Source organism: Watersipora subatra, chromosome 2 (assembly GCF_963576615.1).
Source record: "Watersipora subatra chromosome 2, tzWatSuba1.1, whole genome shotgun sequence".
Taxonomy (NCBI): domain Eukaryota; kingdom Metazoa; phylum Bryozoa; class Gymnolaemata; order Cheilostomatida; family Watersiporidae; genus Watersipora; species Watersipora subatra.
In genome coordinates this window covers 13,538,344-13,554,881 of record NC_088709.1, presented here as the reverse complement: position 1 = coordinate 13,554,881, position 16,538 = coordinate 13,538,344, and the positions used below count along the sequence as shown (strand labels likewise).

The following is a 16,538-nucleotide window of genomic DNA, read 5'->3' as shown; positions in this document are numbered from 1 at the left end:
TATGCAGGTCAAAAAGCTCATGCCCAGAAGATTCTATTGACATGTCACACAGTGGTATCATTTATCTATGTGTACATGTAGATACATGTACACATAGATGTAAGTATATGTACACATAGATATATGTACAGCCAATAGAAAGCTGCAACTTCAAAATTGAGATTAAAATTATCCAAAACTGAAAAGATGAAATCTCACAAAGTTTCAGCTGGTCTTTATCAACATCGTTAAGCACGAGTTTTAAGCTCTCCTTAATATCTTCCATATTATTATTAATTTATATTTAATATATTATTATATTTATGTTACAATTTATTATATATAATTTAATAATATGTTATAATATTGTATAACAATAATAATGTATATTGCAACATATTATAATATATATTTATTATATATACTATTATTAATATTTTTATTAATTAGTAATTTATATTCGTATATGTACGTATATTCTGAGCTTTTCATATCATTCATCTAAAGAAACTATGAAATCTTTGTCTATGTATTATTCTTATTATTTGAACCATCGAATAAACACAGATTTTTTAATGATAGGTTCACTACATAAAAGTCACCGACAACCATTTAGGCCATTGAACATCTAACTCTGAAACTTTTTTCTTCCAGTAAGTTCATTAAGCCCGCTTTGCAAAAAGACAGATATTTTTTATTCATAAGCAAGTCTCACATGAGACTGTGAAAGGGCAACACTGCAGCCATGCCTGTCACCGACATCGATGCCTCCTATATGTTCTACTCCATCCATGAGTTTATCTCCTCCTTTTCCAACATCAGAAAGTTTGCTCAGAGGTGGGATGAAGATCTAACATCAAAGTTGAATAGCAGGTAGGACAATTCTTCAGCCTCAACTGTTGCCAGGCGGAACTTACATATAGATGGCAGGTGTAGATATTACTGATTTGCTGTCATAAGCCCTGGCTTGTACATGTAGCAGGTAAGGGTGACTTGGGGTACGTAGGACTAGCCTGTCCATGCGTACATTTCATTTTCAACGAGCGTTACTGTAAGATTTTTTTTCTGTTTATTAACATTGTTCATTAGTTTACAGTTTTTAAATTTATGAAAAAAGATCAAGTCATAATGGTTATAATTGTGACTTGATAAAGTCATAGTGGTAAAAAACTGTAATTTTACCTTTGCTCATTAAAAACTTTACAAGCTACTTTGCGGTGAGTATTCTTGTTACACTAGTTTAGCACCAAATAGGCAAAAACCTTTCAAAATTAATATTTTTTCTACTGAATTTTATTTTACTTCAATGGTTTTTCAAAGAATTTACAATGATCACAGCTATGTCAAGGTCATGCAGACTGTATACTCTAATATTGGCCTAATTGTTTTCGATAAATCTGATAGTTGTGTCTGTAAACAGCTCCTATAATCTTGTAATGCGGACAACTGGGGACAGCATACAATATAGATGTTTGTAGAGATGAGAGTCACTGTTTACAAAAACTAATTGTCTATTCTAAAATTAATAGATTTAATTCTTTACTTATTTACGATATTATATGTATTTGTTTTGCATAGTTTAATATGTAGTCAAGTATTTGAAAGTTGTCATAACTCAACTGATATTTCATACAATTTGTAAAAATGTTTATGCATTTGTTTACTTGTCTAGTTCTAGATAATTGCAGTAAAGCTTTTTAAGACTATATAGTATAAAAAGCTTTACAAAAGCTATAAATGGTTTTGAATATACTATACTATATAGTATGCTATATACTGTACTCGTATATAGTATAGTATACTATATAGTATAGTATACCATGTACAAAACTAAGTACTATATAGTATATTATATGCTATACATGTATACTATATAGTACATAGTATACTAAACACTCTATATATAGCATATGGTGTTTTGAATAGTAGAGCATATCATGCTGTATGTCTTTCCAAGACTCAGCTTTCTAAGATCACAAGTTTTGTTTTGATTCTGTTAAATGAGGAGATTTATTTAGCTGAATCCATAATAGACTGAAACAATTTAGTAAAAAAAGCATGTATAAGTTTGTATTTTGCTGGGACCTGGAAACCTTCTGTATGTGTCATGAACTTCCTCTCACAAAGTAGTTGTTTGTGTTCAGTTGTTGCATAGAATTAAAATTGGCAGCCAAGTTAACAGGTTGTCCCTGGTAAAAGCGTATGACGGTTATAATATGCTTTGTCTGCCAATATCTGAGAAAATGGGTTGAAAATAATTTAACCTAAGCAAAAGGTTAAATTAAGACCTATGTATCACTGGCAGTATGCCACAAATAGAGAATGCTTCCAAAGACAGGTGTGCGTTTATGGTTAACAAATCAGTGGGTGGTTTGCTGACATATCAACAACTTGCAAAATGTTTGCAAGACTGCGCTAACCACATTCTGTAAAAAGTAAATGCCTACAAATAGGACTTCAGTTAACAGGTATTTATGTAAGTTCAAAGTTGTTAAAAAAACTAAATAAATAGACTGCATTTTTAAGTAAAGGTATACTCATACTGTTTCAAAAATCTTTGTTAAGTTTGACTGTTTCAAATATAAGCACTGCAGATTGTCTCCTTAAAATGATCCCATTTGGTATCATTCGATTTTTGAAAGCTGTCAGAGGTGATAAGCTATTGACCAGCAATAATTAGGCTTCAGACATTGGATTGTCTCACCTTTGTACAATGCTAAATTAGGTCTTATCTCCATTATGTAATAATTATTTAATAATTTATTACACAATCGGAATGAATAAAAATAATAATGTGAGTAGCTAAATAATATTTTTAAAAGAAACATTTTTTTCTATTATGTTGAAATCTTCGAAATATGTAATTTTTAGTGAACAAGGCTAGCTAAAGTGTACGGTGTATATCTTGTCAGACCCAGTGTCTGTCTGTACCAGTAAAGATAGAACAAATGGGGAAATTAGATCTTATGTTTTCAGGTACTCAGTTATTCTAATAACTATGATCATGTTGATGATAAGCACAAAGCAGTATGTGGGAGACCCGATAGCCTGCATGGCTCCATCTGAATTCACCTTCTCTATGGTCGAGTACACCAATCATTTGTGCTGGGTAAGTCCCTGTCAATGTATTCAGTAAGTTTACAAGAGCACCTGTTAGCAATTACCCTAAAATGAGCGTAACATCTTTCTTTTTAAGGATGAATTTTTTGACACTGGGTCACCTGCTAGCACCTGCTAGATATCGCAATTTAAAGCTGATCATATGAACGATAATATTTGGCACTAGGCCATGTCAAAACTATAACAGTATTAAGAATTTCTCTGATCTCTTACTGTTACAGCTTTGATATAACTGTGATGTTTTCAGTAGATTGTATATGTTTAAATACTATATTTTGCTGAGTTTATATACATGTATTAGATTTAGACTAGACATGGTTGAAACCAGCGCTTACAGGCCCATGTTTGGTCCCTTTTATTTTAAAATTTTACAGAATTGACAAGTTGGATGCTATGATTCTTCTCACTGCTACACGCACGAGTAGATAAGTTTTCATAACAAATGGCCGTAAATGCTTAACTTTTTAAACAATATATCACCCAAGCAGATAGTATGGAAAAGTGACAAGTATGCCTTTTGCATTGTGTAGTAAATGCTCGCATGCTTGATTAACTTTATAAACATAGATGCAAGCATAGATAATTTCTTGTCTTCCTGAGCCAGTGATTTAATTTTATTAAACAATATAACTGATAAATTCATCTATTAATTTTCACACAATCATGCTATGTATAAGATTCAAACACTGTAAATTTATTGGTCAGCTGGTTACAAACAGTAGTTTTTTTTGCTGACAACATCAAATGACTGTTCAAGATTGCAGTTGTGTTTCGAAAAGTGACCAAATTCTTTTTGGCTACTTGCAAAAGAACGAATGCTTCATATGTCCTGAAGCATAGTCATTTTACATAAGCCTCTACTCAACAATCTGGTGTTAACAGGTTGTAAACCAGGTTGGTAACCAGGTTGTTAGTAACATAGTGTTGACAACATGTCGTTAACACTACGTTCAGCTAATAGCGATTCGTTAAAATACTCACACTTCAGCATTCCAGTGCATGTGAGAGATCATCATTTTTAATGATTGCGCGCACAATTATTTTGAAGCGCAGCAAGGTGGCTGCATGGTTTAATTGGTGGTGAGCTTGTTTTCACATCTGAATGTACGGGTTTGATTCCTGTGAGGTGCAATCCTTTTTCTAATGCTCTCCACTGACTTCAGACACAGCACTTATTATAGTAAAAGTTAAAATATTAGCTTAAGTTACTAGCTTAAGTTACTCCAACTCATTGTGTAAAGAAACTTGGTCAATGGTGTCTACATTACCTGCCAATATTTATAAGCTACTTTAAATTGTGAGCGAATGTGTAGCATACGAGATGAGAGATGTTTTTTTTGCGATCTGTTAAGCTATGCCTCGAGCTTTCGAATATTTGAGATATGCATTGGCCAGACACACCCATAAATAAACAAATATCTTCATGTAAAAGTTAGAATCGTAATTTTGTATTTGTTGGTTAAAAATAAATTTTCTATGCAAAAGCTATTTTATTACCCATGCAACACTGGGCATTCAGCTAGTCAAACCATAAAAATTACCCAGTTCTATTTATTGTCAGGTAGAATGATTTGCCTAATGAGTATGACATTAACTCTATACTAGTGGAAAAAATATAGCCCTGAGTCAAGTAGGTGCAACAAATAGTGATGCAAGCAATGAAAAAAGGATAGTAAAGGTAGAGATCAGCTACAGATCAAGGTAATTTCTCTGATTCTTGAACAAAAAGAACCATCATCTCCAACTTATTGAAAGAAACAGAAAAAAACAGAGTGGCAACACACCTGCAGCACAACAGTACGACATAAAACAGATAATGTAGAAATTGCTGGTTTAATGGAGTGGCGGCCAGCTAGTCATTCAACCAGTCGATCATTCAACTTGCTCTGGTTAGTTGGATTTTTGTAAATAGACAGATGGGCTGTAAGTTCATTTCGTGTTTGAAAGCTCTTCCAATACCTATTAGATTTCTAAAGCTGATGCGCAAACAGACACTGTTGCGGTTTTCTCAACTTCAAAAAATTTGGTCTGCACATCAAGACAATAAAGGACAAAAGTCGAATAGTTTGTGGAGGAAAAATGTGAGCTGATGGTTTATGAAATTGCATAGCAAGAAAAAATTACCGAGAATATATTTTAAGTTTTGAACAAGCGTGTGCACCAGACCGATAGACTTGAGGTAATGTGACTAGATGAAGTGAAGAGAGCCTGTGAGAGATATGATCATCTACACAACCACTTACTATACAAGCGAGTGGACAACTTTACAAGATGAAATCAGGCTTCATTTTAGACACTTCACTAAGAAAGAGCTTTCCCAAGCCATCTGAACATTAGGGGTTGGCTTAGGAATCTACTGCTCCTAAGGCTGGTGATGTCCTGTACTTGGGTATTTTTAAATCATCACTATTGTTATAACCACATCAACAACATTTCAACAGTAGATTGTTGGGTTTAAAACAGTGGTTCTTAGCCTGCCATCGATTGAACCTAGGGGTACGTGAGTTAATAGTACTGCGAGTAATCAGGCAACAACAAAAGTTCCACTGATTTGCAAGGTCACGGCTTTGTGAAAAAATATGTAATTTGTTGTGAATTCTTGGTACAGTATTGATTTTGGTCTTTGAACACAGTGATGTTAATGCACAGATCATTTTGTTCACCAGTCAAAAATATACCTGTCTTGATGTGAAAAAAAGGTGTGTTCGGTACATCCAACTAAGTTAAAAACCACTGGCATAGAGCACGACAGTCCGATGAGTTATTGACCGACACTTAATTAATGATAATTAATAATCAATAATCAATACTGGCAATTAATGAAATACCAAAGAGAAAGAGAAGAACATTCACTTAGTGTAATTACTAAGAGGAAAGAGAGAGTCATTTACCCGGCAGACGTTTGATCGAGATGCAAAATCGAAATCTGAGATTGACATCTAGTCTACACTTGCTATCATTTCTTTCATATGTGATACATGCAATGTTTTTAATTGTTTTACAATGTAACCTCTCATCTAGTGCCTACATAACAGCTTCTATTGATGTCCTATTCATATATTATCAGTTATTATGCGGCCAGCCAGTTGGATTATTCTCTTTTTTAAGCAACAGACTGAGTGAGCAAGTTGTGTATCAGTGCAATAGCCAGGGGGTTGCACTCTGTGTAATGTCGACCACATAACTCGCTCATAATCATGGTCCACTGCATATTTATATACATGTATAGATAACTTCATATTAAGGAGACAAATTCACATATAAACACTGACTTGTAAAGTAGGTATCAGCACACACGTGACACAACTTTGTATCACAGAGATAACCGATGATTTTTGTTGATTGGCAGCATATGTATGGCATATGTATGGCATATGTATGGCATGTGTATGGCATGTATGTAATGTAAATATTGATGTACTCACTCTCTTCAGTTTTTCCCTGGTTACCTTCCATAGTATATACCAACCATCCATTTCTCTATTACAAGGTATTCTCTACTTACTATATATTAACGACTTTGATATATTGCCTACTATTGGCAGTGCTTGTCCTCGTCTTCAGGTCTCTAACACCTACTATGTATCGATGGAGGAACGGCCTCCGATGGCCCATGAAAAGAGAGAGCACATTATAACTTACTACCAGTGGATCCCACTTATACTTATTGTACAAGGAATTATGTTTTACCTTCCCTCCTTACTCTGGAGAGTGAAGAGCAGTAGAAGTGGACTCAACATCAACAAGATATCTGTTCTCCTCTCAGGTACTCTAACTTCTGGCATCAGAGTATTAGTAATGGTGATAGGGGAGAGAGAGATGGTAGTAACGTTAGAGGTTGAAAAAGTACTAGGAAAATAATAAGATAGTAATGGTCTTAGTGAGAGATTTTTAGTGGCGGTGTAGGAGGGAAGAATAGTAGTGGTGGTGAGAAGAGATAGAGAGAGAAAGCGAGAGAGCGGGAGAAGGAGAAGGAAAGAGAAAGGGGTGGGAGAGAGAGGGTGGGAGATAGAGAGAGAGGGTGGGAGATGGAGAGAGATGGAGAGAGATGGAGAGAGATGGAGAGAGATGGAGAGAGAGGGAGAGAGATGGAGAGAGATGGAGAGAGATGGAGAGAGATGGAGAGAGATGGAGAGAGATGGAGAGAGATGGAGAGAGAGGAGAAAGGGGTCAGAGAGAGAGAGAGAGAGAGAGTAGAAGTAGAGATCGTAGGAGAAGAGATCAGTGAGAGTAGTGCTAGGGAAGACAATGTAGTAATGGCGGTTAGGAGAGAATGAGAGGTAAATGGTGTGCCAAAGAGAGGGAGAGAGGTAAAAATTGGTGCCAGGGAGAGCGAGAGATAAGAGTAGTATATAGGATAGTATAGAAGTAGGGCAGGACGCAAGGCTATCTACCATGTTCTCTCCTGCTAATGGCACTTGGCCAGCAAACAAAGATGTACTTCAAGCAAGCTACATACTGATTATATCATCATGCGAATCATGACAAAAGAATTTAATAGTTTATATGAATTGATTTTCACTATTTTTCTTAAATTCATATCTGTTGATATCAGTAGGCCAGTGATGTCACATACACATATCGTGGCAGCAATATAACACTGCTATGCTGGTATCATGAGAAATGATTAATGAAATCTTTATCCCAGTCGACATGAACCTTGCTAAGATGAATTTAACTCTAAAGAATGTCTTATACATTTTATGAATTGACTTACACTGATAGAGTATGTACAACGTATCCGATTACCATAAATTAGCGAAGTTTATTTAACCGCTATCAAATCTTTGATATATAATACCTTTAACATAAACATTTATGTCATGTTTAGCCTACTGGGTGTGGGATATTATCACTTATCATTAAGAAATACAACACCTTTCTTAGCTCTGACTATGCAGAATAATCAACGCTCCTTCTTCTTTTCTATATATATATATATATATATATATATATATATATATATATATAGTAATATATAGTATACATATACTATATATTTATACATATACTATATATATACATATACATACATATACATACATATACAGTCAAACATGGATAACTCATCCACGGATAGCTCGAACACATGGTTAATTCGAACATTTCCTTTGGTTCGTTCCCACGTAATGATAAATTGCTATAGATAACTCGAACTCAACACTGTTAACTCGAACTGTTTTTTGCCCAACGGCTACCGAAACGGTTGTTATCGCTTTAGAAAATCACTTTATTCCAAGCCATAGAGGTAAACCTCAACTTTTCGTAATTCATAAGCGTCGTTATTACCACCATCGGCAAAATATTTTTGTCAACGACTTTTCTAAAGGTTTGGTGAAATTTGCTTTATACCAAACATCCGCTTAGCGATCGCCCTTCGGAAGCAAGGTAAAGTGAGGTAATCTTTGCATAAACTTCAAGAAAAATCAGCAAAATTGATCGTGGGTAAAACGCTCAAAAGAAAAAGATGTCTTTTCTTTTGAGCATTTCAACAATGATCAAGTTTTGCCAATGTCAATCTAAAAAACGTCCTGGCAATAACATCACCTCAAACAACGAACCAATCTCAAGCGATAGAAAAATCTCTATACTTTTGATAAAAACGTTTTAAACTTTACATTAGAAGCATTTAATTTGAAACAAGCCATTTGTGCTTTTGATTTATATTATAGTTTGTATATGTACGTGTATCTACTGATAAATAAGTAAATACATGGACTTGTGACAGTGCTCTGATAACTTGGACGCTCTGATAATTCGAACACTTTCGCTCGGTCCCGTGAAGTTCGAGTTATCCATGTTTGACTGTATATGCATGTATATGTATGTATATACTATATATGTATATATATATATATATATAGTATAGTAATATATATAGTATAGTACTATATAGTATAGCTCTTATTACAGTAAAGATAAAAAAGTGGTGATGAATTTGCAATAGAGAAAGGAAAGAATGCCAAAGACAGTCAATGTATATGTGCACGATGCAGATGGCATGCTAGCAATACCCATGTATTGCTAGCATGCCATCTGCGGTTATAATTTGCTTTGTCTGCGAATATCTGAGAAAATGAGTCGAGCCCGTGTATTGCGAGTGTGCCCATCTGCTGGTAATGCAAGTTGAGCCCATGTATTGCGAGTGTGCCCATCTGCTGGTAATGCAAGTTGAGCCCGTGTATTGCGAGTGTGCCCATCTGCTGGTAATGCAAGTTGAGCCCGTGTATTGCGAGTGTGCCCATCTGCTGGTAATGCAAGTTGAGCCCGTGTATTGCGAGTGTGCCCATCTGCTGGTAATGCAAGTTGAGCCCATGTATTGCGAGTGTGCCCATCTGCTGGTAATGCAAGTCGAGCCCGTGTATTGCGAGTGTGCCCATCTGCTGGTAATGCAAGTTGAGCCCGTGTATTGCGAGTGTGCCCATCTGCTGGTAATGCAAGTTGAGCCCGTGTATTGCGAGTGTGCCCATCTGCTGGTAATGGAAGTTGAGCCCATGTATTGCGAGTGTGCCCATCTGCTGGTAATGCAAGTTGAGCCCGTGTATTGCGAGTGTGCCCATCTGCTGGTAATGGAAGTTGAGCCCGTGTATTGCGAGTGTGCCCATCTGCTGGTAATGCAAGTTGAGCCCGTGTATTGCGAGTGTGCCCATCTGCTGGTAATGGAAGTTGAGCCCGTGTATTGCGAGTGTGCCCATCTGCTGGTAATGCAAGTTGAGCCCGTGTATTGCGAGTGTGCCCATCTGCTGGTAATGCAAGTTGAGCCCATGTATTGCGAGTGTGCCCATCTGCTGGTAATGCAAGTCGAGCCCATGTATTGCGAGTGTGCCCATCTGCTGGTAATGCAAGTTGAGCCCATGTATTGCGAGTGTGCCCATCTGCTGGTAATGCAAGTCGAGCCCATGTATTGCGAGTGTGCCCATCTGCTGGTAATGCAAGTTGAGCCCATGTATTGCGAGTGTGCCCATCTGCTGGTAATGGAAGTTGAGCCCATGTATTGCGAGTGTGCCCATCTGCTGGTAATGGAAGTTGAGCCCATGTATTGCGAGTGTGCCCATCTGCTGGTAATGCAAGTTGAGCCCGTGTATTGCGAGTGTGCCCATCTGCTGGTAATGGAAGTTGAAACTAGGCATGGTAAAAATTCCATTGCTATAAAAACAAAGGTTGCCATGACAATAGTGGCTTGCTGTTTACTAACACAATTTACACACGGCTGTTACTAACGCTTTAAATATTCCAAAAATTTCAAATGACAGGTAAATCACTTAATGTCAGTTATGTATCTCCAGGACAGAATGAACTATAATTGTCCCACGTGTCAGCTCTGTTCAGCACTCATTATGCTGATGCGATACCATGCGTTGTTGATAACTTGTTTCTCATATTAATGCTGTGTGACGGTCTAATATATAGCTACATATACCTATATATAATTTCAAGTTGAGAGTGTCAAGTGATGCTATTGTAGTACTAGTTCATAAATCCTGACGGCTCCAGACAGTCATATGTTAAGTTTCAATTGTTTTTGATACTCTATTTTAAAGGTATAAGCATTGAAAATCATATGATATTGCATACCAGCAGTCATGAGATTATTAGCTTTCTACAGAGCATAAATATGGTACTGTTTCTTTGTGCAGATTTGACCTCTTTTTAAATAGTCTCAGTGAATTTTTATGTAAAAAGCTGTATATATACATGTACACCCATTCGAATAAATACATATACATTGTATATGTAAATTTATATATATAAATATATATAAATTTAGATATATATATAAATATATATATATTTATATATAAATATATAAATATTATATTTATATATAAATATTATATATATAAATATCTATATTTATATATAAATATATATAAATATAGATATTTATTTACATGTATATATGAATGTGTATATGCATGTAAAATTATACAGTAATTGGGAGGTAAATATATATTTACCATATGAATAAAACACACCATGTAGGGGTCTCACTTTTATATATTTGTGTCAACTCCTAACCCGATATGTCATTTTTACATTTGTACCAGTATCGAGAGGTACAAGTATAATTGTCGTGTTCAAAGTTTTGATGGATAGCTTTTGCTGGAACAGTAACCTTTTTTATACATCCACACTTCTATGCATGAATCGTTATTATTAATTCAACATATTCAGGATTTTTATTTTGTTTTCTCAGTTCGTATTAATTGTATCATTGCCAAATCATCTTTTATTGTAATCGTAGCAAAACAGACTTAATTTAGCTATTACTAGCTAATTATTTCATATTTAAACACTTTTATAGATGTTCTACTTTGTTTCTTAATTTATTTGACCTGCACAAAAACTTTTCCTCATGATATGAAGCTTGAAAGTTACAGTTGCTTGACAAAGTTTAAAAACCTTTACAGTTGTTTTTGTTTTTTTTCTCTTAATTTGTTTAAACTGCACAAAACACTTTTCTGATTATATGAATTTTGAGAGTTGAAAGGGTAACTGTTGTTATATGTTAAATAAAAATAAATTTTCTGTTCAAAGACTTTTATTATCCCAGCAACACCAGGCATTTAGCTAGTATTTATATATTTATATATATTTATTTTTTCAAGTTTTTGTATATATGTATAAATCAAAAAATTGGTTTCTTCATTCTCGTTAACCCAAGTGGGTGGTAATGTACACTCAAGCTCTGGTCTCCTACCAGGGATCTGGAAGCTTAAGCGCTCGTCTCAAGATCTTGGCCATTTCAAATAGGGTTCTTTTCTGCAGCTGACTTTTGTTGATTGTTGTCGATGCTATTGTACCCAATACTCCAATGACCCCTACAATTACAGTCGTTATTATATACCAGCACTTTTCAATCTCCTCTTCGAGTAGCAGATATTTTATTTTATTTTTTTACTTTGCTAGCTATGTTGTAGTCATTGGTACAGCTATATCTATTATAGTACCTATATATTTATATAATATATGTTGTATAAATATATATACACCGCAAATTATAAATATTCGCTATTTGCTGCAGTTTTCAGTCAATTACTATAGATTAGTAAAATTACATTAAATTAAAGCATATTTTAGTTGTGACAGTAATGTAAATTCTGCACTATAAATATTATTTATTGTAATATAATTAACAATATAACTAATTCTGCATTATAAATATTATTTATTGTAATATAATTAAAAATATAACTAATTCTGCACTATAAATATTATTTATTGTAATGTAATTAACAATATAACTAATTCTGCACTATAAATATTATTTATTGTAATATAATTAACAATATAACTAATTCTGCATTATAAATATTATTTATTGTAATATAATTAAAAATATAACTAATTCTGCACTATAAATATTATTTATTGTAATATAATTAACAATATAACTAATTCTGCACTATAAATATTATTTATTGTAATATAATTAACAATATAACTAATTCTGCATTATAAATATTATTTATTGTAATATAATTAACAGTATAACTAGTGCAGATTACACAATGCCGTTATTTTTAACAATTGCTCAGCCATCTTAGAAAACTGACATGAATAAGTTATAACAAAGGAGTTATCTTCTCACATTTCAAGCACTAAAGTTTTGCTGTGTGATCTGATTAGATGTTTTTGAACATGTATGTAATGAAGCTGATCACTACATCTGCTAATTGGTGACTAGGTCACCTGAATTTATAGAAGTACTTACTGCAACAACTCGATAAGTTGGCAAGCTGGTTACAGCAAATGTTATGGTTTGACATAATTCATATACATTAATCAGATAATGTTATTCATCAAGTTCCTATTTTTGGGTAGGTCTTGTAAAAGAGAGTTGTCTCTTCAATTCAATTATGTTGAAACGTTTTTCTCCTTGCAACCAAGCAAGTTTGATTCAATTATGTAGTATATCGTAGGCAGTGTTGACTACCATGTTTTTATAGAGGCTCATAGACTTGCTGTGTGTAATTTGAGGAAGGTAGCGAGTTGACAAGCTAGTTACAGTAAATATTATAGCTTGACATGTTTCCAAGTTTTGGTTCGTTGGTAGGCATGGAAAACCTCAATCCTGATGTCAGAGACAAAGTTGTTAGTTACATAACTAAACACATTGACAGAGCTCTGCGGCATCAACAGGTCTACAGGAAGGACTGTTACGCTCGCTGCACACAAATGCTAGCCGAGTACTGCTCTTTATGCTGTGGAAAAACTTATGGAAACTACTTGGCTTCCCTGCACCTCCTCTGCAAGCTGCTTTACACAGCGAGCAGCATCGGGCAACTGTTTTTGCTCGGAGAGTTCATAGGTGACGGTTACATATTCTATGGAATCGATGCCATGAGAGACATCATAGAACATAAGTATCACAACTCCAAAATGTTTCCAAGAGTTACGTTATGTGATGTCAACATTAGACAGTTTTCTAATGTTCAGCTTTTTACCATTCAATGCGCTCTTCCTATAAACCTCTTCAATGAGAAAGTTTATCTTGTTCTCTGGTTCTGGCTCTGCGCCATGTCTCTCATCAATATCCTCAGCCTTGTTTGCTATCTCTGGAATGCCTTCATTCCTAACAGAAGGTCATACGTCGAGCAACATTTAAAAAGATATTTGAAAACCAACTACCGCAGCAGCCACATAAGACGAGACCAACTACACAGATTTGTCTGTCACTACCTCCGACAAGACGGAACACTGATCTTGCGCATGCTCGAATCTAATACTAATAATGTCATTATAGCAGAGGTCATAGGATCTCTCTGGCAGCTGCAGAAACAGCCAAAAAGGCAGGATAAAAGGAATTGGGGAGTTTCTGAAGAGGATGTGCTTCAGATATTACCTACAATGGCATGAACTAACTAACCTCAGCATAAAGCCTCTACTCTATATATCACAACTCTGCTAGCATCTCTGTTTAGTATTTCCTGTTGACCACCATTGTGTGAAGGTTTAAAATATGTATTTCAGATTTTATATAAAGGTTGAAGATAGAATTTGTGAAAGTAAGTCAACCCATTTATTTGCTCATGGTGGTTTTTAATGCCTGCTAGAATTATTGATATGAAATATGTATATAAGGATCAACAAATAAATTACATAAAACGAAGGACATTGCTGCTGGACCAAATTGAGTAACTAACTTCAAGTTACTGTTGACTTCAAGAATGGCCTCTAAGCACATATTTACCAAGGTTTGTTACTTTTAGTCGCTCTCTGGAGTGAGGATGGAACAAAACACTGAATGTATGTGTTTACTGTAATAACTATTTTAGCAAAGCTGTAGCCTGTGTTCCATGGTTGTCAAACCTTTGCAAATTTCATTGATTAGGCACATTGTATAACACTTTTCAAAGTTTTACTTTCTGTGGGCTAAGTCTGTTTAATTCGTATGTAATAAAAAAGCGTCAATACTATACAGCAATTTTAGTGCAATGTAAACGGAGCCTGCTGTACCTTAAATGCAAAACTCTCCCTATACATGTAGTCTTCTGCGTATGGTCACATAAAAATACAGTTGTACATGTTTTATCACTTCATTCTTTACCATTTTATTCTTTTGAAGTGTATCTGTGTAGCAACTACATGCAGACTGGCTATCTTTTTTGTTAAGTTTGACAATCGTCTACCTACTGTTATTAGGCAAAATCAACTTAGTAGAATTGTAAAAACAATAAAAGTAATTTTAAAACTTAATACATTGATTTGGCTATTTAGAAGCTAAAAACTTGTTTCATGAATATACACCACAAGTGCATCTTTAAATAATAATGATTAGAAAATGTTCATATTAGTGCTGTGACAGACCATCTGCAGCTAATCCTTCCTGTGCCATGAACACTACAATCCCACAGGAGTTGTTTTCTCACTACAGTGAGAAGAAATGTAAACATGTTACTGTATGCAGCAATAAGATTTTATTAAGAAGGTATATAAACAGGGTGCTGTAGTTGCATTATAACTTAACACTTAGATAACACATTTAGATAAAAATACAAGCAGCGATAGTAATAAAAACATAAACGACATAAAAGAAAAGTTTTGCTATAAAATTAAAAAATCAAATTAAATTCTTTGTTAGTTTTCAAAATAAACAACAGAAAAAAGCTAGCTAATAGTTTTGTAGTAGGGTTCCCATTACTCAAGAGAAGATAATTCCCAATTGGTTTTTGGTTTTTATACTTACACAAATCTTTCCTTGAAGCTTTCTAACAACTGAACTAAAAAATAATTGTCTAGACAATTTTAATGTGTTTTAGCAACAGTTTAATTAAGCATCATTCTTAAATTAATACATGTATATGTATTTTTGTGTAAATAAGAGTTGTCTGCACCCATAAATAAAAGGTTTGTTGGGTAGCGCTAAGGCTATGTGGCAAATATTTGCATCATTTAGCAAACCGTGGGCTAGCAAGTTCTAATACTTTTATGGTAGCAAGTAATTGAGACCTCTAGAAACCTAGTATTTCTGTACATCTGGTACATCCATTGTTTCAAATGTAAATAGTTAGTTACATGTAAGTGCAGTGTCTGGATGCTCAAGTGTGTCATGGTAGGCCAGTATATCATATTTATAAACATGGTTATCAAATTACATGCGAGTTGCATGTACTGCTCTTTGATCTATTATTAACTACTATTTTCCTGGTTTGCTTATGGCTCTGGAAAAGGAAAGCTGTTCCATGACTCAAGTGTAATATAGGAAATTTTCCTAAATTTCACCATGATATGTTTGGCAGCGATGTCTTTATTGTGTCATAGCAGAATGAGATAAAAAACAGTTGCTAGCAACTGCTGCCAACTTGGCTGAACGTAGCTAAAGCGCAGCAATGATAGTAGGCCTTTAACGTTTACCATTCTATAAAACTGAAGCATTGATATGATCCAGCTATTCTAGAACAATTAAGTGAGCGCATCATGCTAGATTTTATTAAGACTAGTACGTCGGCAGTCCCGTGTGCTGTGTGATATCATCATGTGTAATAACCATGTGCACAAGTATTCCTAAATGTTATAAGGTAGTGCAGATGGTAGTGTGCTAGACTGGGAAGTTGAATATTTGAGGTTAACTCCTGGGTGGGGCAATCCTTTTTGCTAATGCTCTTTGTGTAGCTTTGGACAGACAGACAGATCGATGGACATACATGGCTCTTAATATAGTAAAATCTTTCTAGAAAACTGATGATCAGAGTGACTAATTTTTAAAAAATTTGTGCTGTTGCAGGAAAAAGATTTAATTTTCTAGTATTTGAGGATACGAAGATCTTTGGTAGTTTATTTTGGTGACTAAAAGATTGTTGTTTCTGTTGTATATTTTGAAACTAACAAAGAATTTAATTTGATTTTTTAATTTTATAGTTAAACTTTTCTTTTATGTTGTTTATGTTTTATTACCATCGCTGCTTGTATTCTTATCTAAATGTCACTCAAAAGAA

General features: G+C 34.5%; 1 protein-coding gene across 1 annotated transcript; it reads left to right on the top strand.

Moving 5' to 3' along the window:
• The first annotated feature begins 717 nt into the window (after positions 1–717).
• LOC137387735 (innexin unc-9-like) lies at positions 718–14,126 on the top strand. The gene is made up of 4 exons (XM_068074236.1): positions 718–852; positions 2,956–3,088; positions 6,664–6,865; positions 13,157–14,126. The coding sequence occupies exons 1-4, from the start codon at positions 725–727 to the stop codon at positions 13,957–13,959; spliced, it is 1,266 nt and encodes a 421-aa protein (XP_067930337.1). The 5' UTR covers positions 718–724; the 3' UTR covers positions 13,960–14,126.
• The last annotated feature ends 2,412 nt before the right edge of the window (positions 14,127–16,538 follow it).

Excerpts from the sequence above, each read along its gene's own strand:
- LOC137387735 (XM_068074236.1), top strand. The coding sequence starts at position 725 with ATGCCTGTCACCGACATCGATGCCTCCTATATGTTCTACTCCATCCAT. Across the intron at positions 853-2,955 it reads ACATCAAAGTTGAATAGCAG|GTACTCAGTTATTCTAATAA; the intron begins GTAGGACAATTC and ends TTATGTTTTCAG. Across the intron at positions 6,866-13,156 it reads GATATCTGTTCTCCTCTCAG|GCATGGAAAACCTCAATCCT; the intron begins GTACTCTAACTT and ends GTTCGTTGGTAG.